The sequence below is a fragment of the Centrocercus urophasianus genome, unplaced genomic scaffold (assembly GCF_019232065.1).
Source record: "Centrocercus urophasianus isolate 14NV4802_14NV808 unplaced genomic scaffold, USGS_Curo_1.0 seq_37, whole genome shotgun sequence".
NCBI lineage: Eukaryota > Metazoa > Chordata > Aves > Galliformes > Phasianidae > Centrocercus > Centrocercus urophasianus.
In genome coordinates, this window is record NW_024884944.1 from 4292832 (window position 1) to 4317317 (window position 24486).

Sequence of the window (24486 nt, forward strand, 5' to 3'; positions counted from 1 at the left end):
ACTGCTCAAGTGTGCACCATGTCTGAGCAGCACAGAAAAAATAGAGCAAACTGAGCCTGGCCTTCAGTGCGCAATTCCTCATAAAGCAAAATAACTTGATCTTCTACAATATTTTGGGAAGTGATGACCACTGAGCATCCTTGTGAGAACGCAGCTGGACTGAGTGCTCTCCAGCCTCTTCTATCAGGGTTGCCTTAATGAACCATCAAGCCTACCTTGAACTCATGCTTAATCAAGACTGTCACACTGAGCTGCAATGCACCAACAAACCCAAAACAAATAAAGAACAGCATCATGTAGTTTGGTGCTCAAGCGTGCATAGCACAACAGCCATACATCCTCCTTACCAGGCACTAGGTCCAATTTGCAGCTGTTTGCTGGAGCTGGAGCACTGTACAAAGCATTGGAAGCGTAGAGAGAAGAGAGGGAACCCGACCCAGCCAGTAGGATTGGCCATAGTTTCTGTGTGCAAACTTATTTGAGCTCATTGCAACGCTTTGGTCAGGCCGCCTCACAAAACCAAGCTCCTTTCATCAATGTTATCACTCGCTGCATTTGCTGATTGCTGAGAAAAGCCTGGCATGAACCCCAAACCCTTCGGAGCAATCTCTCCAAGTGGATGGAGAGCACCAAACGGTACCAAACACAGCACTCCCTGCAGTGCTATGCATCAGAGACAACAGCAAAAAGCCCATGGAGGTGTTGGACTGAAAGCTGCTCTGCCGTTCAGCTTGTTGAGATTGCAGAGAAGCAAGCAACACGCTTCACAAAGTTCCCTTTCTCTGTGCTCGTGCTCTATGTTTGATAAGCTATCAACCAGTCAGTGCAACCAGAGCAAACATTTTGCTCTTTCCTTCCAATGTAATAAAAGAAAATTGAAAAGAAATACAACAGAAATCTTTTTCTTATTTACATTAATGCCAAAAAGCAAACGGTTCCTCTTGGATAACAAGAAAAAACTGCATTTTAGTTAACAAACCACTGACATTTGGCCTTCGGTCTTGAAAATTCCATAGAGCAGCTGTTGACACCACTGTGGTGTGCAGTGAACTTTGGTGAATAAAAAGTTCAAAAGAAAGGGGAGAAAAATAAGGTGTAGCTTTGGATACATTGCTTGCATGCTTTGACTCTAATTCAGATCTTTTTACATTAAAAAAAACAATGTCCACTGAGGAATATTGAAGCAAGAGACCAAACGTTGCACTACGTTTGTCTGCATTTTGTATTCAATTCAGACTCAGCATTCTTCAGAATGCTTTTTAGAAGTATTCAATCTGGTAGCATTGGTTTGCAGCTGTTGCTGCTTGGAAACGAGTCACGATCAAAGCAGACAGACTTATTTCTAGCAAAATTTTAGGGAGTTGTGTTGATGGCAACAGGTTGGGCTGGCTGGTAGGCACTGGGACTCACGACCAACAGACCATTCTTTGGCTGACAAACAGAGCACACAGCATTTTTTGTGTGGATAAACCATGAAGAAACTCCAAATGTAGCATTTCCCCATATTGCCTTTGGTCATTACCAACTTTGTCATCTCATCAGTGGTCTCTCCACTTGAAATGATGGCCCCAGGCCATGGTGTTGGTGTGGTGTGTCCATTTGGAGGCCAGAAGTCACTCCGTGCTTCTGACACATCCCAAATCTCCTGTGAGGTATTGCCATTCTTTTATAAGACAAGAGAGTAAGAGAACTGGACCAGAGCAGGTTATTTCCTACACTGCTTGCCACGCTGAGGGTGTGTATCTCAATAAGGATTTAGTTAAATGCAAAGTGCTAAGCAAACATCTTGGGCAGAGAATCTGCTGTACAATAAACAGAGAAACTCAGAGCAAGAGCAAAGGAAACAAGCGATGGTTCATTGCTCAGCATAAGGAAATGAACTTGGGAGGCTCCTTAGTGTAATTAAATCAATTGACTAAATATTTCACTTGCTTACCAACAACTCAGTGCGGTGTTTGGTCTCTTTCTGCTCAGTTGCTTAGCGCTACAGCTACCCAACGGAGTGAAACAGATCAGTGCCACAGGACTTTATTGCACAATTATGCCCAGTCCCTTCGTTTTTGTCTACAAGTGGAAGATGGCCAAGCACCAAAGCAGCCTTGGGTTCTGGCAGATCCATGTGCCATCATGCCCTGCCTGCATCCTTCCTGCATGCTTCTGCACACCGCCCTTGTAGGAAAGGTCTCCTCCTCACCTCCAGGAGATGTAAAGGAGTGGAAGCCATGGGAGCACTGTGCAGAACCTGTGCTCTGCTGCTCCAGCATGGGGAGATGGCTGCATTGGCCGTGTGGTGGTGAGGGCTGCCAAAAATGATCTGTTTCAGAATAAGAGAACTCCTGCTACAAAGGGGAAGCTGAGATAGACAGAAAGTGGCTTAACCATAAGTCTCACCCGCATGTCCCAATTCCTCCCAGCCCAGAATACTCTTTCCATTTTAGTAATGCAAGCCTTCCATTTAATTGCCGATGTGGTCATTCGTAGAGCCCGACACCTGCTTCGTAAAGCATGGATGGGCTCGACTTTCATGCTATCCATCTTTCCCAGTGGGGTTTTACCAAAATTAAGACTCACAAGATGCGACATATTGCAGTTTCACCTCTCGGTCTCATTATCTGATACTTTCAGAAAGGCGGTACAGAGCCCACATCTGTTGAGGGCAGAAAAGGCTTCAGGGGCTTAAAAAGCATTTGGGAAGAGGTTTGCAAAGGGGAAGATTCACATCTCTCTGTTGCACGGGAATCCTGCCTTACCTGCACCGGTCCCACAGGACTTGAGTAGGAGTTGTGTCCAAAGCTTTTTGACCTCACCAAAAATACCACGTCAATGTGAAACACTTGCCGAATTGCAACCTGCTCGCATGCCCTCTCATAACAGAAGAAATTTGCATGAGAAGTATGCTCATTTTGTCATCAAAATACAACATGGAGTTGCTATCTGCATACGGACACGTAAGAGGGAAGGTGCTGTGCAATAGAAATTTCCCATTCCGCTGAGCGGCCGGCTCCCATCCAGCAGAATCCTGCCAAAAGCTGGGAAGCCCCTACAGTCACTTTGCTCCTGCCGTGGGAGGGGATGCTTTCAGGCTGTGCCTTTTGCACAGCGGAAGCTCTGGGCCCCATTCCTGCACAGAAGCTCCCGCAGCGTCACGGCACAGTGCGCATCTCCAGCCATGCGAGAATCCCCAGAGGACGAGGGCCTCTGGTCACTGCAGGGCTGAGGGCTGTCCTGTTCCTGTAGGACTTTCTGCTGAAAGGTCCTCTGCAGAAGCAGGAAACTGCCCTTCAGAAGTGCCCACGAGAAATGCCCTCTGGTGAGGTGACACCTATTCAAATCACCTCATCTTCGATTCTCAGTTTGTTTGTTTTGATCTTCTCTTGTTTTGGTTTTGTTTATTTCATGGCTAGGGCAGAATATGGGGATGATACCATTCCTTTTGAAACCTCCCACTCTGCTAAAAACCATTTAAATCCATGCTGAGGCATCCTGATGGAGGACGCTGCCAGGAGTTCTGTGCAGCCTCCTTTCATCCAGGTACGGATGGAGCAAACATTTCTGCCTCTACCTTCGCATTCCAGCTGGCAGTGCCCTGAGCTCAATTGCAAACATAGCTGTGAAAAGCCAATATTAGACTGGATGTAAGGAAGGTTTGGCAGTGAGGGCGATGAGGCGCTGGCACAGGTTGCCCAGAGAGGCGGTGGTGCCCCGTCCCTGCAGACAGCCAAGGTCAGGCTGGACGGGGCTGTGAGCACTGCTGAGCTGTGGGTGTCCCTGTGCGCTGCAGGGAGCGGCACCAGGCGGCCTTCAGCTCCCTTCCAACCCAAACCGTTCTGTTAGTCTAACTCTGAATAGTGCTTGAAGCTGCTTTCTAATTTGAGAACCATCAGGAAAGGGCAACAGGCAGTGAATGGATCCAGGAGTGGGACAGAGCAACAGCCCACAGAAAGCTGCTGTACAGCAGCTTTACAGCACACAGAGCTGGACTTACTAATGGCTTCGTGACTTGCACAAGGACATCCATTTGTGCATCACAGGTGCTCTGAACCAGATGGTGCAGGAAACACGAGCCCACAGCTGGTCACACTGGCAGAGGACAGTGGGACTAAATGGGGACTCACAGAACTATCACAAAGTCTGACTTCCACTGAAATCATTGAGACCCAACACCACGCTCAGCAATGTGTGGAGAGTCAGCACAGAGAAGGTAAATGCACCCCAGCTGCTATCAGAGCACTGCTCATGGCTACACCTGAAGCCAAAGTGATTCATCGCTGCAGTGCAACAGGAAAGAAGCAGGATAACAGCGTAACTTTGAAAAAATGATCCTATGTTAGGTTTAGCAAAAAAACCAAAGGCCTCTGAGACTGAGGAACCCCAACCATGCCATAACACAACCGACACCAACAGCAACCAGGCAGCAACCTGCTCTCAACTCCTTCCATGTCTCAACTAACACAATGCCAGGCTGATCCAGTGACCAGCCCAGGGGCAGAGGGAAGCCTGGCTGCTCCATCTGCAGCAAGAGAAGCCAAATGCAGGCAGTTGCTGTCTTTCAGAACAGCAGGGAGCATTGCTATGGTGGGAGAGTCCAGTCCTTGGGAGCTCAGAGGCAGGGGGGGACAATGGGATGGGCAGAAATGGTGTTGGCTGGAATCTCCCAGTGGGGAGATGGGTGACTTAGAAACATGTGTTTTGATCTCCTCTGCTGCAGGCTTGCAATTCCTGCTTACCTGTGAAAGCATTGCATGTGTCAAAGAAACAACGTATGGGGAAAACACCTTATCAGTTGCCAGTTTGCTTCTACCTACAACACAGCTTGTTAGTATTGCTTTGTCATTGCAGTAAAAAAAAAAAAAAAAGAAGTAATAATAAAAAGAAGATTGATAGGCTTCTCAGATGGAAGATAACATCTGACCCTTGCAGCATGTTTCACATCATATACCTACTGGTTCTGAAAACAGCACGAGATCATCGGAAACAAGGTGTGTTACCATAGAGCTCCCGCTTGCTGCTGACTACTCATCACACAAACTGAAACACCACAATGTAAGCAGCCTGGGCTTCTTACTTCAGGACTTAAAGTTTGCACAATGTAATTTCACAAATACACATCTGAGCTTCCAAAGTTCCTGAGTGAAAAGAGTAACAGAAGCTCTTAGCAGGGAGAAGAGAATTAAATGTTAGTAAGTTCAGAAAGACGCGGGCATCGTAAACCCATCTCTGTATAACCTACAGGCTGCAACGTCAGAGAGAAAAAGATTGGTGTTAGTTCCATGTCAAGTAAGACATTAAGAAAGAAGCTTCTTCCAGTCAGACACATTATATTATTCCAGGCTAAAGGACGGCATTGTGCAGTGCCAAGGATGGAGAAATGAACACAGTCACAGCATCACAGAACGGCTTACGGGACCTCAAAGCCCACCACATCCCAGCCCTCTGCCATGGGCCACCAGGTCAGGCTGCCCAGGGCCCCATCCAGCCTACAGATCCACACAGTGAGAATGAAAGAGCTGCAGAAGCAGAGCAAACACCTACCTGCATTGGGATCGGCAAATTATCTGAGCAAAGGTGGGCCAAGAGTAGTGAAATTATCTTGAAAACAAGAAAACTGATTTCCTGTAAACTCATAACCGTATTGCCTTCGCTCCTTATCTTTATTATTAGATGTAGAAAAAAAAAGTACATATCAAAAAAGACACAGAAATAAGCTTTCTCACAGGTTTCACTTTTAAAAAGGAAAATTCTCTGGTATGTAAACCACCGTAACCTTTGATATAATACCTGCATCCTGTTATTGTTTTTATGAATCATAGTCTTCCACTTGATTCATAGTGATGAATGCCAACAAAGCAGCAATGCTGTCTTGATATCCCTGCTGGAAAATCAGCATCACGTTCTCATTTGTCTCTCCTGAGAGCTCATCTCTTCCTGAGCATCTCTCCCATGCTACGCTAACCCTCACTTATCCATCACACCTCTTGTATCAGACACAAAAACAAAGGCAACCGGAGCTCACTTACATTTTTGCCAGTGCATGTTGAGTGGTGGGACGGAGCCTTTTGTGTCTTGGCTGAAGACAGTTGGGCTCTTTAAGAGCCAACGTGGGCTTGACTCCCTTTCGGGGGACGCGATCACTGAGTGTCAGGATGTTTCTTTCAGCTTTTTAAAAGCCCCGTGTTCCCGCTGAACTCTGTGATGTCATCACATCCTCCAACCACAACTACTTCTATATTTTCCCTTGCTCTGTGTTGTTCTTCATGACGCTAAAAAGTTCCTCCAAGACCAAACGCGCTCTGGAAGATATTAAGCATCGAGCAGCACATGAGATCACCGAGATCCATTTAAACAAACCAGCGAGCCTGGAACCTGCCTTCATGGGGCTTTTGATGGAGATTTGCAAAAATGGGGTCACACAGCAGAAAAACAAACGGGGTTTTTAACAAGGCGTTGACCATCTGTGGCACTGTGGATGACCTCAGCTCATGTCCAGTGACCGTCCTGTTGCAATCCTGGGCTCCAGGCACTCCACCAGACCAAACCAACACACGCTCCGTGTCTGTGGGGCCCTTCAAATGCTCACAGCTTTTAAAACACAAAACTGGAGTGTTCGCCCCTGCCTTATGAGAATCTCAACTCCCTGGGGCCGCTAAATTTGAACTGGTGAGGAAACACCTGTAAACACTTCAAGCCTCATTAAACGAGGACGTCCTTCATTTAAAAAAGAAACCTCTCCTTTTTCTGTTTTGTTTTTATCAAAACACAGCACTTCCTACAAAGGAAGAGCTGGCCCTTCCAAAGAGCCTTGCAGAGAGATGAAGGAAGGCTGATAGACTGCCGTAGGAGTTCAGGTACGTTCTGAACATTAATCATAACAACACTGTTGTATCTGACCTATTCATACCACTGCATGAATATGTCCTCTTTCATTCCCCTTGGCATTCCCATTAAAAGAACAAGATGGGGTCTGGTCTTTGTTTTTGGCCACGAGTATATCAAAGGGATTTCAGCCCTCCCAATATGCCCAATGTGTCTTGGGAGAGGGTTCATACTGCAAACCATTTTGCAGTGTAACATTGGTACGTGTTTCATGAAACAAAACCAACAAGCAAACAGAAAAAACCCCGATGGACTGACAGAACAGAAATCACAGAATCATAGAATCACCAAGCTGGGAAAGACCACCAAGACCAACCAGCCCAACCATCCACCTACCACCAATATGACCCCCCAGCCCATGTCTGTTAGTGCCACATCTGAACATTTCTTGAACACAAGAGCTCTGCCCAAGAAACCCCACAAAGAAACAACCTCCAAACCAAGCAATGACACAAAGGAGACCACGCAGCTCCACGCTGCTGCTCTCAGCAATAGGCCCCCACCTCCTCAGCATTGTTCTGCCATGCTTTGCATATCTGCATACATTCTTACTACCAGCTGCATGCTGCCATATCCTCTCTGCTGTCAAAGTGCTTAGTAATAGCAGGCATGCTGTGAGCTAACACCACGCAGACGGACAGGGGAGGGCCCAGCTCACAGCCCTGTGCTGATGGATGAGCGGAAGGACGACGCTGGAACCTCCTTCAGTGCCATTCCATTTGCACCAGTGCTGGAGGAATACCTGGACTCTCCTATCTCTGGCACAGTAACTATTGGATTTCTCCCCAAAATAATGCAATTACAGGATTTCATTACAAAAACAAAAACAAACCCCTTCAATGTGTAGAATGAAACTGCTATTTTTCTAGCAATGCAAAACCTCTACCTCACAAATGACGGTCTTCAAATAACACTGCTTTGGTCAGGCATTCAGATTTACTTCAAGCTCACGGTGCAGGAAGCAATATCAGGAAGCAATGGTAGAAGCTAAGGGCATTTGGCTTGAGTCAGTGCATGAGAAAACAGCGATCACAATCAGGAGATGGACTCAGCGATCCTCACAGGTCTCTTCCAACATGAGATATTCTGTGACTCCATAACTGTGCTCTGCTGCAGTTTTCTTCTGGAAACATCAGACTTCTGCCAGCACAAAGCTGCTTGGAAGCGGCACGGCCAGTGAAGGCCTCCAGCAGGTCTCTGCCACCAATGGCCCTCTATTTTTAAATGTGAGAACACACCCTGCGTACATCTGCAGAAGCGCTGCCTGAGGCTCGTACACAGCAGGCTGCCAGGGCATGCAGAGGCGGCTCACGGCGTGGTGCTGTGCTGACACCCAGATCCAGCATCTCACATTAAACCACGCCGTGGTTGTACTTAGGAATGCCGAGGGTGACATGGAATTGCTCAGCGTTCAGCTGTTTCTAAGGTCTTTGCATCGGTACTTTACGAACGTGAAACCAGATAAAGTCTGGTGATAAATATCTAAAATGAGGAAGTTGCAAAAAAGGGCACGGATATCCACAGATGAAACAAGTGGCGGTGCTCTGGTGGCTGACAATCGCCCATTTCCATTTATACCCACAGTCAGTAAACTTACCATGTTCGTTTCCACGCCTCCCAGTCCTGCCTTGACCAGTTCACCACCAAAGCAATAAGCTCAATGTCTTGGAGTCAATGAGACCCCTGCTAGCATGGAGCATCTCTGCCCCAAGTCTGGGTGAGATTTCTCTTCTTCCTGGTGGCTACGCATTGAGTCGTGTCCACAGACCAAAAGGTTCAAAGACAACACAGTTCTGCCACAGTTCTGGGAGTACAAACAAAATAGAATCATAGAATCATCACAGAATGGCTTTGGTTGGAGGAGACTTCCATCTCCTGGCCGTGGGCAGGGCTGCCCCCCCCCAGCTCAGGCTGCCCAGAGCCCCATCCCACCTGGACCCAAGTGCCTGCAGGGATGGGGATGTTGCTGGGGATGCCTCCATAAGAGTAAGTTGTGTTTGACAATCTGATCCCGAGCTTTACCTTGCAGGTTATGAATTAGGCACTCCCTCCCCTTATCTCCTTATTATTGCCTCATTCCCAGGACAGCAGTTGAGCTCATAAATAATTTTCTTCCAAAAAGAGGATTAATGCTGTCGACAGATACCCTTTTATATATATATATTTTAACATGCGTCAATATTAGTGCTTTAATCCTGCCATACAAAGTCAGAAGTATGAATACACAAACAGCAGTCTGGTATTTCAGAAAGCTCTGCGGTCTGCAAGCACAAACATTTGTCTTTGAGGATGCAATAATGAACTTAATAAGAGGATCTCTATCTCATAGCTCTGAATGAGTTTAAAAGACAACCACACTTAAGCCAAGGTTCCTTCTGAAATTTCCTCCATCATCCATCAGGAGAGGGAGCAGAGATTGAGAAGCTGAGTCTCATTGGAGGCAATAACGTCTGCTTGAACCAGGGTAGGTATTTCAGACTGCAAATTATCTCGCATCTTTGTTCTATTGCATGACATTGGATGTGAGAATACAGAAAGGCAATCCAGGATAGAAGTGCACAGAGCACGAGGCCAGGATCCATCCCAGTAAACTGATGTAAGTTGTATCACCCAGCCTGGGAGCACCTCTACCTCTGGGAGCTCCTGCAAAGAACGCCTGCAAACCCTCAAAACCCGTGTTTGGAATGCAAAGGGTGACTTCAGTCAATGAGCCCCAAAAAAGTAAAAAATGAAAAATAAAAGAAAGTTTCCCATTTTCAGCAGAAACTCTGAGGGTTACCAGGACAGCGTGAGTCACAGCAGGAGGGAGATCACAAACAACCCAAGCAGGGCCAGAGAGACCTGGGGTGAATTCTGTGTTAAATCTCATCAAAACTCTCTGGGAAATGCCAGAATTTACTCTATGCCCCACAGTGGGAAGACTTAAAAGAAAAGACAGACATGATTTCTGATGTCCTGATCCCAGTCAGCATCACCAACATTACCAATTACAACAACATTACCAATTACAGCCTGCTCCAACATCTCCGTGTGTCACGGATCCAGAGAAACAAACACAAAGATGCACTTATTTTGCAGAAGCCTGCTGTCAGTACTCATACATTTGGTTGGTTTTCCTTGGGAGTGCTGCACAGCCATACACAATGTCACCCCCCCTCTGTAAGTGCATCCTTCCAACAGCCTCTGAGCACCCCGTGGAGCTGCTGTGTCTCTGTTCATTGCCAGGGAGTTGGACTAAGCGATATTCGTGGGTCCCTTCCAACTCAAACGATCCTATGAACATCACCCATTTTTTATAGTGCTATAAATAACAGTAAAGCAGCTATAGTACAATGAGCTCCACTTGAAGAAGTTCCGTAATATTTTTATTTGTCTACGTGAGCCCCACACCTCCCACTTGGCCCTCTGAAACGAGCTCTGATTCATACCTCAGTTTTAATAAGGAACAAATGAGGCATCCTCCATACACAGTTGGCAGCAGCATTAAGCCTTTGGGCAGTGTAAAGCACCGTCACCCTCATGACCTCTCACACAAGCTGAGGATCTGAACCCGGGACATTCCACTTCCACCCCATGGTTGCTGCATGTATTTTTTCACATTCAGAAATCGTAGAATGGTTTGGGTTGGAAGGGAGCCTCAAAGGTGCAGCACACAGGGACACCCACAGCTCAGCAGTGCTCACAGCCCCGTCCAGCCTGACCTTGGCTGTCTGCAGGGACGGGGCACCACCGCCTCTCTGGGCAACCTGTGCCAGCGCCTCACCGCCCTCACTGCCAAACCTTCCTTACATCCACTCTAAATCTCCCTTCTTTGAATCTGAAATCATTTCTCAGTGGTCCTGCTGAGTGCCCCATACTGCTCACATCCAACATCAGACACAGAGGATGAAAGCCCTCAGAACCTCTGCATGCAGGTGACCCTATTCCCCAGTGTCCTCAAGAGCATTCTGAGTTCAAGGCTACGAATCATATTGAAAATTAATTTAGAAGTCGAGCCAACACAAATTTGCTAACAGACTTCTCCGAGCTTGACTTGTAAGCTGCTTGCAGCAGGCACAGCACTCGCCTGTCCCTGCCTCTCCCTTCCTGCTCCTCACTCACACGTTCAGGTGTTTGTCTGCAGATGAGTTGCAGTCACGTTGAGCTGAAAAGTTTCCGGCGCTGAGTCAGGCAGTGGGAACAGCAGCAGCCAACACTCTGAGCTCGTATGATGCAAGCCAACTATGGTCAGAGTTTGTCCTCTTCGTAGAGGACAAAGAGCAGCAATGGTCCTATGGGCACTGTGCACTGATGCATGTAGAAATGCTCGCTCTGCAGCAAGAAAAGGGAAGGAGCAAGGCACCTTTTAACTTTCCCACCTACAGTAAGTAGCACCAGCCCTGGGTCTTGATGGCTTTCAGGGTTTGTGCACCAACATGAAGAAAACCACCCGTCCGATCTATCTGCTGAGAAAGTACACGCAGATTCACCCCCCCAAAATCAACCTGAAAATGGGCAGAAATCTGAAGATCTCAAATGATTCACCAAGGGAAAAGTACAAGCAAGAATATCGTTGCATGTTACTCACATGGGTCGCATGACTGGCTCTGGAAGCTGCAGGGTGAGGCTGCGAGGAAGGACGGGGTTTGTGCAGCTGTGAAGGCAGTGCAGCAGAAGAGCTCATTCCATTGGAGTCCCAGCACAGTGGTCCTGCATAACAGCCAGAAACAGGCTACAGTGAGGGCTTGGGTCCCTTTTCTGAGTCTCCTGCAACAGCATTTCTTTACAGGAACATGTAATTAACAGCCTCACTTTCCTCTCACTGAAGCAAAACTGAAGCTCTGCAGATGAACAAGGAAGGCTTTGTGTAATGTGAAAACAGTGATACCTCTTATGACCAATACTCGCCATTTGTAAAGCTGTTCTCAAAATTTGCCTAACTGTTGACACAGATTTCAGATGAAACTCGCTTTCTGAGAGCCTCTCATTTGACTGGATTGCAAATCCTAGAAAGGCATCCTGCTTTGGGCTCACACGGTGCAAGTAACTCCCAAACACAGCTACCAATGGCCCAAAAAGCCGTATCCAACCAAGCCACGAGCCCAAACTCAGTAGAGCAAACCAGAGGCTTCACCTCCTCCTTTGCCATTGAGATGTTGGCCCAGGCTTGCACAGTTGCTGGCGGTAGATATTCTGCCACTGCAGATCAGACCTTGTGCCAGAAACCACACCGTGGGGCTGCCTCTAGCTGGTTCATTCCAAGCCTGAGCCCTGCCCCTGTTACCAAGGCAAAAACTTGAGCCCAAATTGTCACAAGGAAAGTCAAACCGCCGGCGTGTGGTCCTGTCTGGAAACCTTCACACTGAGAGCTCTCTGAGAGCACATTTGGCCCTGGAGTTCTATCGAGAAACAGGACTCAGCAGCTCCACAGCATCCTCAGCCCGAAACCTGCAGTGTTCAGCTGCAGAGGAGTGGGCAGAGAGCTGCAGAGAGCAGCGGGATCATGGCAAGATGTGAATCTGCACAGAAGTTCCCACCACATCATTCAGCACATGCTATTCTCTGGCCTCCTTGGAACACCTGGGAAAGCCCAGGCAAGGTGCAGATCCCACCCCAGCTGGCCACTAAGGAGATTGAGCCAGCCTGGTTTAGGGGAGCCATTAGGAAGTCTAAGGAAAAATAACTGGAGAAGTTTTCTAGGGGGGGAGGGTGGTTCCTATCCATGTCCCCCATAGATTGGCATCTGGCTCAGTTGCATACTGGGCTTTTGAACAGGATTTTTCTCCATCTTATTCAGCCTTTGGCTACGCTGTTTCCCTTGGGAGCTCCCATTAGGGCTTAATTACACCTTTAATAATCGAGTTAATAATTCATTGGCAAGATTTCCCCCTCTTTTTTGATGGCTGCTGGTTTCGCAGAAGGCCTTTCAAGCCTGTCTCCACTCGACTAACTGAAAGCAGCATTTATCAGCCTGTTCTCATCATCAAAGCACAGATGGAGCTGTGTCACCTGCCTCCAGAGACACCGATGGGCGTTGGGATAGAATCATAGAATGGCTCAGGCTGGAAACATTGACCCCACTCTGTGAGCACTGAACCCAGTTTAGACAAGGAGATGGGTTACATCTTCCTTTGGCCCTCGTGCTTAAGAGAGGCTGCAAGCTTTACAAACTGATTTTATATCCACATGAAGGAAAAAAAAACTAAACACATGCCCAGCTCTGGTTCCTGGTCAGGCCACGCTGGGGGTCAGTTTGCAAAGCAGCACTGTGGGGTTCAGAGGGAGAATCTGTGCTGCTTCTGATCAGAAAGAATGGAAAAACCAAAAACAAACTCAAAAAACAAAGATAAACCACCCAACCAAAACAGCACCTGGACTAAAAGGCAGAATTAAAAGCTTGGTAAAGTGGAAGCAGCGTTGTCTGCCATGAAGACATGCATACTGCTGACAGCTCTGCGCTGGGAGGGAAGGATGAACGCCAACTGTGGTCAGCAGGAACAGAAGAAATGGCACTTTCTGGTTGGAATCAGCCTGTAGCAGGCTGGCACCAGGTGATGTTAAAGGTCCCTTCCAACTCAAACCATCCTGTGATTCTATGATCTGAGTGGCCCCTTCCAACTCAAGCCATTCTATGTCTCTGTGGTGGCTGCCACTGGAGCAACAAGCAGGGTCTGCTCTAAAGCGAAATGGTGCTCTGGGATTGGCAGCTGGAATCCTTCCTGCACCCTGCAGGACCTGTGTTTGGGTGAGAAAGGAGAATCCCACTGCCACAGCCGACGGTGGCACACGCTGTGTCCCCTCTGTCACCCATCCGCTGGGCGAAGCTGCCACCTGCCGGCCCTCACCCACACCCTTCATCCAACCCTCGTCAAAATGCACATCTGGAAGCACAGCGATGTCCAAACACATCAGCACGAGCCGTGGGAGCAACACGCCAGCAGCACCCGATGGCAGGTCGAAGGAGAAACGCTCAATCCAGACGTTGCCATGTAAGACACAGCGCTGACAGCTGTCTAAACATCAGTGCTACGTAATTCTGAGTGCAGAATTATGGGATGCTTCCTTCCATTCCAGATGCACAAAACGTGTTTCATTAGTGCTGTCTGCTCCCTGGAAACGGAGGGACTTTCCTTAGTCCCTCCTCCAGCCTCATCTTTTCTTCCAGTGAGCGAAGTTCTCACTGTGCAATGTTCTATTGCATGAAATGCAGGTGCAGAAACCAGCCCTCGCTGTACCCCATGGTTCTCATGAAATACCCACAGCTGCACTTGAGTTTCCAGTTGATCCTCTCCATCATTTCTCATTCGCTTACCAGTCTTCGGTTTTGCACTCACTGCTTATACAGCTGATGTCCCACACTATTTCACTTCCACGTGCTCTGAGCCAGGCACAGATCCATGCTGAATGTTGGCCATGAGAGCAACTCAGCCCTCAGGAACCCTCACCCAAAACAGCAGGATTCACACGGAGCAGAGCAGCACCAACTGTGGGATTCTCCTCCTTCTGTCTCCCTGTGCTCTGCAGTGCATCAGACATCATGGCAAGAACACAAGAAAAGGCAAAACATGCTCTCACAAGTGGAAATGACATCTGCATTCACTAAAACTCTTGTTTTTTTCTTCGAAACTCCATGCATTTGGGTCACTGTAGAGTTCCACGTCCAATACAAATACCTGACCTCAACCAGCACGCAGATGCCCTCATTCCTCGTTGGATTATGTCCACTTCTGCACCTAAAACCAAACATTACACACCAAATATGAAGAGTCCGTTGTGGTTTTGTTGCTTTTTTTTTTTTTCTCTCTCCAGACTAGAGCAGGCCAGGTGATTTCCAAAGAAAGAATTTTAAGTCTCCTTTATGTTTACAGAAGGGTCGAATTTTCATACCGCGCGGGTTGGATTACACATTAAACTGTTATAATCATTTATCCCCTTACAATCGCAGCGCTGAGAGCACACAGCCTGGGTCCCTTGGAGTTTAAGTGCATCGCCCAGCAGCGTGCCAAGCCAGGTGAATAAATTCAGAGCTTTCAGGACAGGGCTGCCAATGGCAGACATGAAGGCTATGGGAAACACTCAGCCATAGATCACGTTTTCTACGCCTGTCTTCCTCCCTGCTCCTGGCCAAAACCTCGAGCAGCGACAAGAGGTGAAAATTTGGCTCTCCTTCCAACACCCCATTTTCCCATTTATCTCCACCAAAACTCCCGACGAGAAAAAATTTGCTGGAATCAGACTGAAGTCTGAACTTCCTACACTTGGAATGGAATGAATTTTCTCAGCCTTTTGAAGTCACTGCCTCAGCACAGGGCACGAACCTGCACCGTGCCGGAGGTCCTTAAGGTTCCCCAGTACTTGCCTAATATTTTCTGTTTTATCTGATAACATCAGAGAAAAATGAAACAAATCGGATCATACTGTTCCAATTATGAGTCGCTACAGTGAGGCAAAGCTGGACTTTCCCAGCTAAACATCTCAATATTGTGAAAATATTCTGACTCAATTATTCTAATTTGTTCCTTCTAACATCTGAGAGACAACATCTGAAACAAAAGAAGAAACGCTCATAAAATTAACCGAGAGGCTCAGTGTTTTTATGAAGGGAAAAGCATTGCTTTCAGTTTCGCTTGCCAGCCGTGTCGACGCTCAGTTAGTCAGAATTCAAGTGTTGTCTGAAGAAATGGGGCATTGCAGCCCGGCAAGGGAGGTGCAAAGGCTCAGAGCACAGCACTGAATCCTGCCCTGTCGTTCATTCACTGGATACTCAGAAACTACACCAACTTTTTGATCGCATATATCATAAAACACCACCACCACCTCACAGCCAACCACAGGTAGGATGCCCAGGGATGGGACCTTACACCTCCCTGGCTGGGGCAGATGATCTTTTGCACCATTTGTTGCCTCTTCCCTCCAGTGTGAAGCTTCTCTTGGGCATCAGCTGTGAAACGAGTGGAGACTTTTGCTGTTTTGGGGAATAGAGCTCAATCTCCACTAATACCATTGCTGGCCCCAGGGCCACGTGAAGTTGTTTATTCCAGAGCTTTTGCTATAGCATGCATCACCTCAGCAGATGAGAACCTCACCAGTTAATTAACGCAAATTAACAAGGTGTACTCATGCCCTGTGCTTTCCAGGAAATCTGTCCACTGGGAGACTTTTCAGGAATGACCAAAGCACGAATGGCTGCAGCAAAGCATGCAGAGCGCTCTGCGTAATCTGTGGGCACTGAAAGCCAAAACAAACCCAACTGCTGACAACAGAAAATAAGAAGTGGGAAGGAGAGGAGGCCAGGAAGGGCCGAGCTCACAGCAGAGTGCAGCACAGTTCCTCCTTCTCCATCTGGCCATACTTGTGGGGAGCAGCTCACCTCCATCCCCATCCCCGATGTCTTCAAGGCTTGGTGAAGATGGATCCCAATGCCGCCACCTGATGCTTCTGGGACAACTCCTCTTGCATTCCAGCTGGACAGAAGGCAGCTGGGATGGGACTCAGCATGTTTTATGGGGAGCATTGCCTTTTTCTGACCCTGAAATCACAGCTCTCTGTTGTTGACCTGCGCTGAAATGGCCTCTCGTCCTGCATGAAGAGTAAGGTTGGCAGATTTGCTCCTGAGAGGCTGAGCAACTCGCTGAGAAGTGGGTCAAAGCAGGAGCAAGAGAAAGGCCTCTGGCGGTGCTTCATCACCAGCTCACAGGTATTGAGATTTGTTGTTGTTTTTCCTTCCTGACTCTTCTGGTTTATTTGGAAATTTGTGACGTTTAAAGATCCCACACCTGCAAGCAAGTAGTTGAGCACATCTTCATTTAATTAAAGAAGGCCAAACCCTGAGACCTCAAGTGTGAAGAACGTGCAAACGTGAGCTGAGCACATTTACGATTCAGAAATAGACTACAAGGGGAATAAAGTTTTCTAAGGAAGAGCTTTCAGCAGCACGCAGAACTTCACGTGGCATCATCCCTCCTCTGCTGGGTTTCTCTCAGGACTGAGGTATGAGCTCACCCACTGCCCTGAAGCACAGCGAGGTCCAACCAGCATCCCCAGGAATGCAAAGGTTCAGAGCTCAGAGTAGAGTCTGAAGGTTACAGCCTTGACGTTTGAAGGAGCAGCAGGCTTTGGAATGAAGCAGTTTGATGGTATCATATATACTTTGTTTTCAGACTTGTAAACTGAGAGCAGAAGTTGTCCTATTGAGCAATACGTACGGAATGGTCCATGCTTTTGTTAAGGGCTTCACTCCCTGGGAAGAACAAACACGGCAGCCCATGTGAGTTGCAGCCCTGAGGAATTGTTGCTCCCAGTGCTCCTGATTATATCAGCTGCCATTCAGCTGGCTGTAAAAATACAGTTTGTCCCAGGGGAAAGCAGAACATACAAAAGCTATGCAGTGCAATGGGGTGTCAGATGAAGCCCTCTGTTACTGAGGGTTGTAGTGTCACTCCAGTGCCTCACTGACCCGAACAGCTCAAGTGTTAGCAGAAAAACATCTGCCTTTTGAGGTCTGCATGCCAGCACTCCATTTGCATCCTCAGCAGAGAGGGCACGAGCCACACGGGATCAATTCAAAGTACCTCCAAGTGGTCACTGCCCCTGAGGACTCAGGTTATGCTGCTTTCGAGGGAGAAAGAGTTGTTCTGCCATCAGAACATGAAGGGTCCATTGAAACTGGAGCGTTGTTTCCACGTCACTCTTCAAAACTCAGTCCTGCAGTGAAATGAGACAGTGGTCACTGGCCATACCTTGGGTAGCTCCCATTGCACAGCAATGTTATCAGGGCTGGGGAAAGCCACTTCTCACTGTGCGTCCAGGAGCCAAATCCAAAGCTTGTCTGTCCCTCTCAAACAGTCTCTGCATGCTAACACAAAGGTTTGTTGCTAATAGTTTAGATCTTAATAAGCCCCACGGAGAGCACTAGCCTTGTGTGACTGGGTGCTCTGTGTGCACATCAAGAAAATGGATTTCTGTGCCAAAGAATTTACAGCCTAATCCAAGAAATGGGTGACAAAAAGGCACAGCTCTCATCTCCACTTTACAGGCAGGGGGTCAGGGAAATTAAAACACGAACCCACACGGCAGCCTGTAAAAGCCATCAAAGGGACCCAGCTGTGACTTGGTGCAAACCATCCCAGCTCTGCACAGAGCTTCTACCTCAACTCGTAGCCCATCACAAGCCTGACGCCCTCGGTACATCCAACAGCAGGAGAGGAGAAAGGGCACCTGAGCTGGAAAAGGATGTGGAGAATCAATGGCAGCGCTCTCAGGGCTGCTGCCCCCCCTGCCCCAGGCAGCACACGTCCCCTCCTGCTTTGCACAGCTGTGAGGTTTGCACCATAGCTTCGGTTCCCCATTTGGCTCCTGACTTTTTTGTTCTGGAATTATTGGAATGATAACAAAGGGGCTGCGTATTTAATCTGCCAATTGGCATTTCTTTCACCCGGTAAATATTTAATTCCTTTTTTCTTTCTTTCTTTCTTTTTCTTTTTTTTTGGTAAGACCGCCTCACTCGAGCTGTGCTTCCATTAACCTCTTGACCCTGGATAAAGAGGCCCAAACTCCAAGCAACACCTGCATTTTTGCATTTCCCCATTTCCCTACACAAACTCACCCCCAGGCAGCTCCATACCCCAAAGAGCTGCACCATCTTCCCCCCCTCCCCTGACATCAGGTGCATTTCTGGGCAACGTGAGATGGCTGCACCACAGCAGAGCACTCATAGAAGCACAGAACCAAAGAATGGCCTGGGTTGCAAAGGCCCACAGCGCTCATCCACTTCCAGCCCCCTGCTGTGTGCAGGTCGCCAACCAGCAGCCCAGGCTGCCCAGAGCCACATCCAGCCTGGCCTTGAATGCCTGCAGGGATGGGGCATCCACAGCCTCCTTGGGCAACCTGTGCCAGTGCCTCACCACCCTCTGGGGGAAAAACTTCCTCCTCATATCCAACCTAAACCTCCCCGTCTCGGTTTAAAACCATTCCCCCTTGGCCTATCACTATCCATCCTCATAAACATGCTCCATTCAAGTATACACAAGGCCACAGCGAGGTCTCCCTGGATCTTCTCTTTTCTAAGCTAAACAAGCCCAGTTCCCTCAACCTTTCCTCATAGGAGAGGTGCTCCAGCCCTCCGCTCATCTTTGTGGCCCTCCTCTGGACCATGCTGTGTGTTGGCTCAATAGCAGACCTTCCCAGCTCAGTGTGGTCTGATGGGAGATGCAGAATTTATAACGAAAGATTAGCTCAATCAAAGGGAAGACAGCAGTGCTTTCATGGGAACTTACCACCCAGGAATGAAAAATCAACGTGGCAATAAACCAACCCAAACAATTCCTGCGTTAAACTGGTTCGATCTGAGAGTCCCATCCTCTGCAGCAGGCACAACTCTCACATACTGGTTCATGACTCAAGAACAAACAGAGCAAGAACAATCCGAAGCAATTATCACCTGCCGCTAATGAATATATATCTGTAGATGAGACCTGCACAAGCATAGCACTCTTCCCATTTGCCCTCTTCAACAAATTCTCCCTTATACTTTCCCACTTCTTGTGGTGTTTCTCTTCTACACCCCCATTTCTTGCAGTTTAGTGCCTGAGCTCAAGAGGAAATGAAGGTCTGGTTATCAGAGCTGCTCGCACACCACTTGTCACCTATCCTGCTGCAGTGGAACCGAACGCAGCTGGATGTGTCTCTCAGACCTGTTGGCTAATAAGGTGCACTTCCTTATTTTCAGATAAATACCAGATGTCACAATTATTAAAGCAAAGCCAAGAGTAAATACTACACACAACCCTGAGCAAATAAAGCAGCGCAATCACCTCCGTGCAGTTTCACAGACCTGTTTTTCAGGGTTCTGCTCTTATTCATTGTGTTGTTGTCCAGAGATTAGCACAGCAGTGTCTGGGTCACATTTCACCATGAGGTTGTTGACTTTGGGCATCCCGAGCTCAGTTCTACAGAACCTTTTCTGCTGCAGCCACGTTGGGGCAGCATTACCTGCCAACAGTGCTGAACAGATTGGGTGAAGCCCATTGGGAACGAAATGGGACCTCTGTGTATGGGAAAGGGACCGGGAAACCTGACCCCAATTTACCACCTATTGTTGTCTACCACTCTCACCAGTTCTGTTCAGAAGGGAAAAATGGACTTCAGGCCTTCATTGGCTTATCTCCACTTGAGGCATTCCTTTTAATGATTAACCTTAAAGAAGTCAATTGTGACGGAGCTAATTTTCAGTTCATAGGAGAGCATTCACTGTTTGGGCCATCTTAGTTCTGGTTTGGTTCAGCTGCTCTACTGCAGAATGACAAATGGGCAAAGCATTATGGAACACAGTTAATGGGGAGTTTTGGGGTAGGTTTGTTCGCCCACACACACCCTGTATTAAATATATATTGATAGGACAAGGGGAAATGGCTTCCAATTAGAACAGGGGGATTTATTTAGAGTGGATGTAAGGAAGGTTTGGCAGTGAGGGCGGTGAGGCGCTGGCACAGGTTGCCCAGAGAGGCGGTGGTGCCCCGTCCCTGCAGACAGCCAAGGTCAGGCTGGACGGGGCTGTGAGCACTGCTGAGCTGTGGGTGTCCCTGTGCGCTGCAGGGAGCAGCAACATACAGCCCTTGATGCTCCCTTGCAACCCAAACCATCCTATGGTTGTACATGCATGAAAATCTCACAGGTAACAAATATTTCCATTCTAACACTTTCTGGCATCACCAGTGGAGAATCACATCACTGCCTTCGGAACCAGCTCCGTGCATTCAGTCCCCGAGGTTTTGCACACCTCAAAGAGCAAATGCAGAGATGAGATGCTGAGATAATTGAGATGAGTTTGATGTGAAAGCTGATGCATCGAGGAACTTCATGGAGGAACATTCAATTGCCACAAAGAAAGAAGTGTGAAGGCCCCAATACAAATAGCACTCTGTGCTTCATGTCAAGCTTGCACTTAATTTAAGTGCTTTGCTGAATTCCTGCCAGAAAAGGCAGAGCAGAGATACTACAAGAGAAAACACGACAAGGAGCAGCCACGTATCCCAGAGTGACATCCTGCTCGGATCACTAACAAGCCTGACATGGAAAACAAGTCTTAAGCAGAAAGCAACCAACCAACCAGCCTATTACTGAGCATTTTAGAAGCACAGTAGGACAAGAAGAAAGGATTCTCAAACAGAAGGGATGAATGAATGAAAACCATCCGAAAAGCTTGTATGCGGGAGCTCAGTTTCATGTGCAGTAACTCAGCTCTCAACGCACGCAAGAAAGGACTTCAAGGAGCAACGCATGGCTGTGGCTGTCAGGGACAGGGCTGAGACAACAGGAGAGGCAGAGTTATGAAAGAGATGGAGAAACTGAGCCTTGTGCCTGGCTGCCAGCCACGGCGTCGTATTTTAACAGCTAAGCAAGTAAACGATCCTTTGAAAAGAAGGCTGTAAATAGAGAAGGTGGCTCGAGTACCCAGCGTCAAAAAGGTGTGTTTGCAGCTCTGGCTCGTGGACACAGAACGTTAACCCTGACTGTGCTCCATAAATGCAGTGAGTTTAAGCCAAGGGTTTTGCATGGGCCAAGTAAAACAGTGCTACTCTTGTCACGTCCATAGAATCGTGGGATCATCTGAGTTGGAAGGGATCCTTAAAGCTCACCTTAAAGCTCACCTCTTCCAGCTGCCCTGCAACCAACAGGGACATGGCTGAGGCATAGCGTGAAACAAACTGGGGAACACAGGGAAGCCCTCAGACATCCAAATGGTTTCAGCAGGAGATCTGGAAACCCTGTTCCAGACACCCCCGTGTGCCTCGAGAGAAACACTGTTGCTCTTCACCCCTCCCTTTGCTGTCCGGTTGGTTTTGGGAGCTGACTTATTCTACTCGCCTTTACTCGGGAGGGCTTCCTTCGGTCTGATTCACAGCACCATCTCGTGGCACGAGTTGGGATGTCACAAACAGGATTTCCTATTTCTGACCATTATTTTTCCACCATCAGTTGGGTCTGAAAGCAAAGAGTGTGCACATTTCTGGGGGTCTGAGCTGAAGGGGTACACAGTAATGCCAAGAATAAGTGTCTGAGAGCTCAGATCTCCCTAGAGGGGAAAATAGAAGAGTGCCCTGCTCTGACTCCCTGCCCCACACTGTTCTAAGGTGTAAAAACCACCTTGAATCTGACCAGCGTGTGGGACTCAGAGCTACAAACCTGAACCCCAAATTCCTGGGAAAGAAATGGCTGAACCCACCCTGAGCTGCAGAGTGGCCTGAACAGAACAGAACATGGCAAATGTGGATATACGGCCTGTTGGCATCGCTGCCCAACGCACTCATTTGTGCCTGCAAACATGGATCAGTTATGGAGAGCTCCTTATCAGCCCATCACAGCCACCTGTGAGCTGGGACCATTGCTTTCCAGAGCCTGTTTTAATTATCAGCTACACTTAATGGGCTTCAGAGTGCAGATCCACACCTTGTGGCTCCCGAAATCTTACCTTGGCAAAGAAAGCGGGAAGGAACAAACAGAAGAAAGATCTGTCTCTGCACCCAGCGACACCCACCTGAGAGGCAGAACTGACCCAGAAGATGGAGGCAGGCATGGAGACGTTGGTGGGCATCCAGGTGTAAGAATTTGGAGGTGCTGTGGCTGCTATGTGCTCATCCTGGTCCACACATGTGATGCAGGTGGGCACCAGCACACAGAGCATCAGGAGGAGCCCAGGATCACCCGCTCCCTGGCAGCAGGCACCTGGCTTACCCGGGTAAAACGGAGGCACAGAGGTGTCATGGAGCACAGGAGCTGCTCTCTGGTCCTTGCTCTTGTCCTCCTGCAGCACGCACACTGCCCATCAGTGGAAGAGACTGCATCCCCACCATGGTGCATCAGAGCCAGGGGCTCATCACCACACCGGGGTTTCACTCGGTGGGCCAGAGCCAAGCACCAAGCAGGCAACAGCAGCCTTTGGCAGCAGGTGGAGTGGAACACGGGGACATCCCCGATCCAGTCCCTGTCACCCCAGCATGCAGCCAGGCCATACCTTATCTGGAGCATCGCCCCTGCATCCTACCCACTCCATGGGGCAGCTGTGCACAGAAACCTGGCCCCAAGCACCCCTTCACCGTGGGTGCTGTCACAGAGCAGGACCTGCCCCCAGAAGCACTTGCAGTCTTGGGGTCGGTCCTGCTGCACCCCGGCTGCAGCACAACTCCCAGAACGCTCAGGAAGAGGGCAGGCATCCTCGCACGCCCATTTCTCCGCTTCCACACGCAGTGTGGCTGGAAGCAACGCCACAACCACCCATAACACCAGGACCAGAGCCCTGCTGGGCCACCAGGGAGGTTTATTTGCCACGGAACAGAGCCACGACAAAGCTGAGGTGCAGGAAGCTTTCCCCACGACGGCCCTGGAGCGAGGAGCAGCTGCGTGCTGCAGCCTCCTCTAAACCCTCAGAGTCCTCCAAGCGCAGCTCTGCCCCTGAGCTTCGGTCAGCACGGCGGTACGGCGGCCTCAGTCACTGCCGACCACGTCGGGGTTGCGCAGCCGCCCCAGCATCTCGCTCAGCATTTGGTTGCAGAGGGCCGAGTAGGGGTTGAGCAGCACCAGCTGCTGCCGTGCGAAGGCGCTGCCCAGCCGCGCCGCCTGCTGGAAGTCCCGCCGGGCGTCGTCGTCACGGCCGTGCAGCCGATGGATCAGCCCGCGCTGCACCAGGCTTTGGCACGCGGCTCGGCCGCAGCCCCGGCCCAGGCGGACGGCGGCATCCAGGTCCCGCAGAGCGCCTGAACGGGGCGAGAGGCGGCGGGGGAACGTGGGGCGGCCCGGGGCCGTGGCGCTCAGCCGGTGCCGCGGTCCTTACCTGCCACGTCGCCCTTGAGGCGCAGTGCCTGTGCGCGGTTGTTGTAGGCCGAGGCGCGCTGGGGCAGCAGGCGGATGGCCTCGCTGAAGCGCTCCAGGGCCGCGCTCACATCTCCGGATTCGGCAGCAGAAACGCCCTGCAGCTCCAGCTCCCTCACCTGCTCCAGCAGCTCCGGCTCGAAGGCCTCCTCCTCTGTGCGGGGAAGAGACGTCCCTCGTCCCGGCGCGCGGTGACACCGGGGCAGCAGCGGGAGCCCCAGCGCTCAATGCAGGCGGAGCCCCTTCCACCCCCGTGGGAAGGATCCAGCGGGACTCCGAGCCGCGTCTGCCTCACCTTCGTGCCGAACGTCCTCGTCCTCGTCCAGCCCGGGGACGTCACCGAAGGGAGTGCTGGGGTTGAAGATGGTCTGCAGCACGGCTCTGTCGTTGGCGGTGGCCATGGCGCAATGAGGGGCAGCGGGGCGCCCGGCCGCCTGTTAACGTTCACCCATCGCCTCCTATCCCGGCCCGGCCGCGGCTCCTCCGCCCACCGACGCGGCCGACTCCCACATCCCCCCCAGCACAGCGCCGCCGGGCTGCGACAAGGGATCCGCGCCGCCATCAGCGCCCCGTGGACGGGGAACGGCAGCCCGGCCTCGGAACAAACGAGCAGCAGCCCTCTGCAGCAATAAACTTGACATGTTTATTAATTAAACTATCACTTAAATAAAAAAAAGTGCATAGAAAATAAACATGTTTAAAAACTCCTTTTTTTTTTTTTTTTTTTCGTGGTTTTTTTTTTTGTTGTGTTGTTTTTTTTTGGTTTTT

General features: G+C 49.3%; 2 protein-coding genes across 6 annotated transcripts in view; both read right to left on the reverse strand.

The window, feature by feature from the left end:
- POU2AF1 (POU class 2 homeobox associating factor 1) overlaps window positions 1-18423 on the reverse strand; it is a 31678-nt gene extending 13255 nt beyond the window's left edge. For 2 of the 5 annotated variants that reach the window (XM_042832111.1, XM_042832115.1), the window contains exons 1-3: window positions 16223-18423; window positions 11441-11562; window positions 6018-6290 (exon numbers count right to left, since the gene is read on the reverse strand). In XM_042832111.1, coding sequence (XP_042688045.1) covers window positions 6018-6033 — 16 coding nt within the window. In that variant the 5' untranslated portion in view covers window positions 6034-6290; window positions 11441-11562; window positions 16223-18423. Of the gene's footprint in view, window positions 1-6017; window positions 6291-8470; window positions 8550-10976; window positions 11064-11440; window positions 11563-16222 lie in introns of those variants that run through there. The other 3 variants (XM_042832112.1, XM_042832114.1, XM_042832113.1) reach the window with 3 other exon arrangements.
- A 4724-nt stretch (window positions 18424-23147) lies between these two features.
- Window positions 23148-24160, reverse strand: TTC36 (tetratricopeptide repeat domain 36). The gene is made up of 3 exons (XM_042832036.1): window positions 24014-24160; window positions 23681-23872; window positions 23148-23603 (listed from the first exon to the last, which is right to left on the reverse strand). The coding sequence occupies exons 1-3, from the start codon at window positions 24117-24119 to the stop codon at window positions 23335-23337; spliced, it is 567 nt and encodes a 188-aa protein (XP_042687970.1). The 5' UTR covers window positions 24120-24160; the 3' UTR covers window positions 23148-23334.
- Window positions 24161-24486: the final 326 nt, after the last annotated feature.

Coding starts and splice junctions, on each gene's coding strand:
- TTC36 (XM_042832036.1), bottom strand. CDS start 24,119: ATGGCCACCGCCAACGACAGAGCCGTGCTGCAGACCATCTTCAACCCC. Junction 23,873..24,013: donor CGAGGACGTTCGGCACGAAG/GTGAGGCAGACG, acceptor TTCCCCGCACAG/AGGAGGAGGCCTTCGAGCCG. Junction 23,604..23,680: donor CCTCAAGGGCGACGTGGCAG/GTAAGGACCGCG, acceptor CGCCCCGTTCAG/GCGCTCTGCGGGACCTGGAT.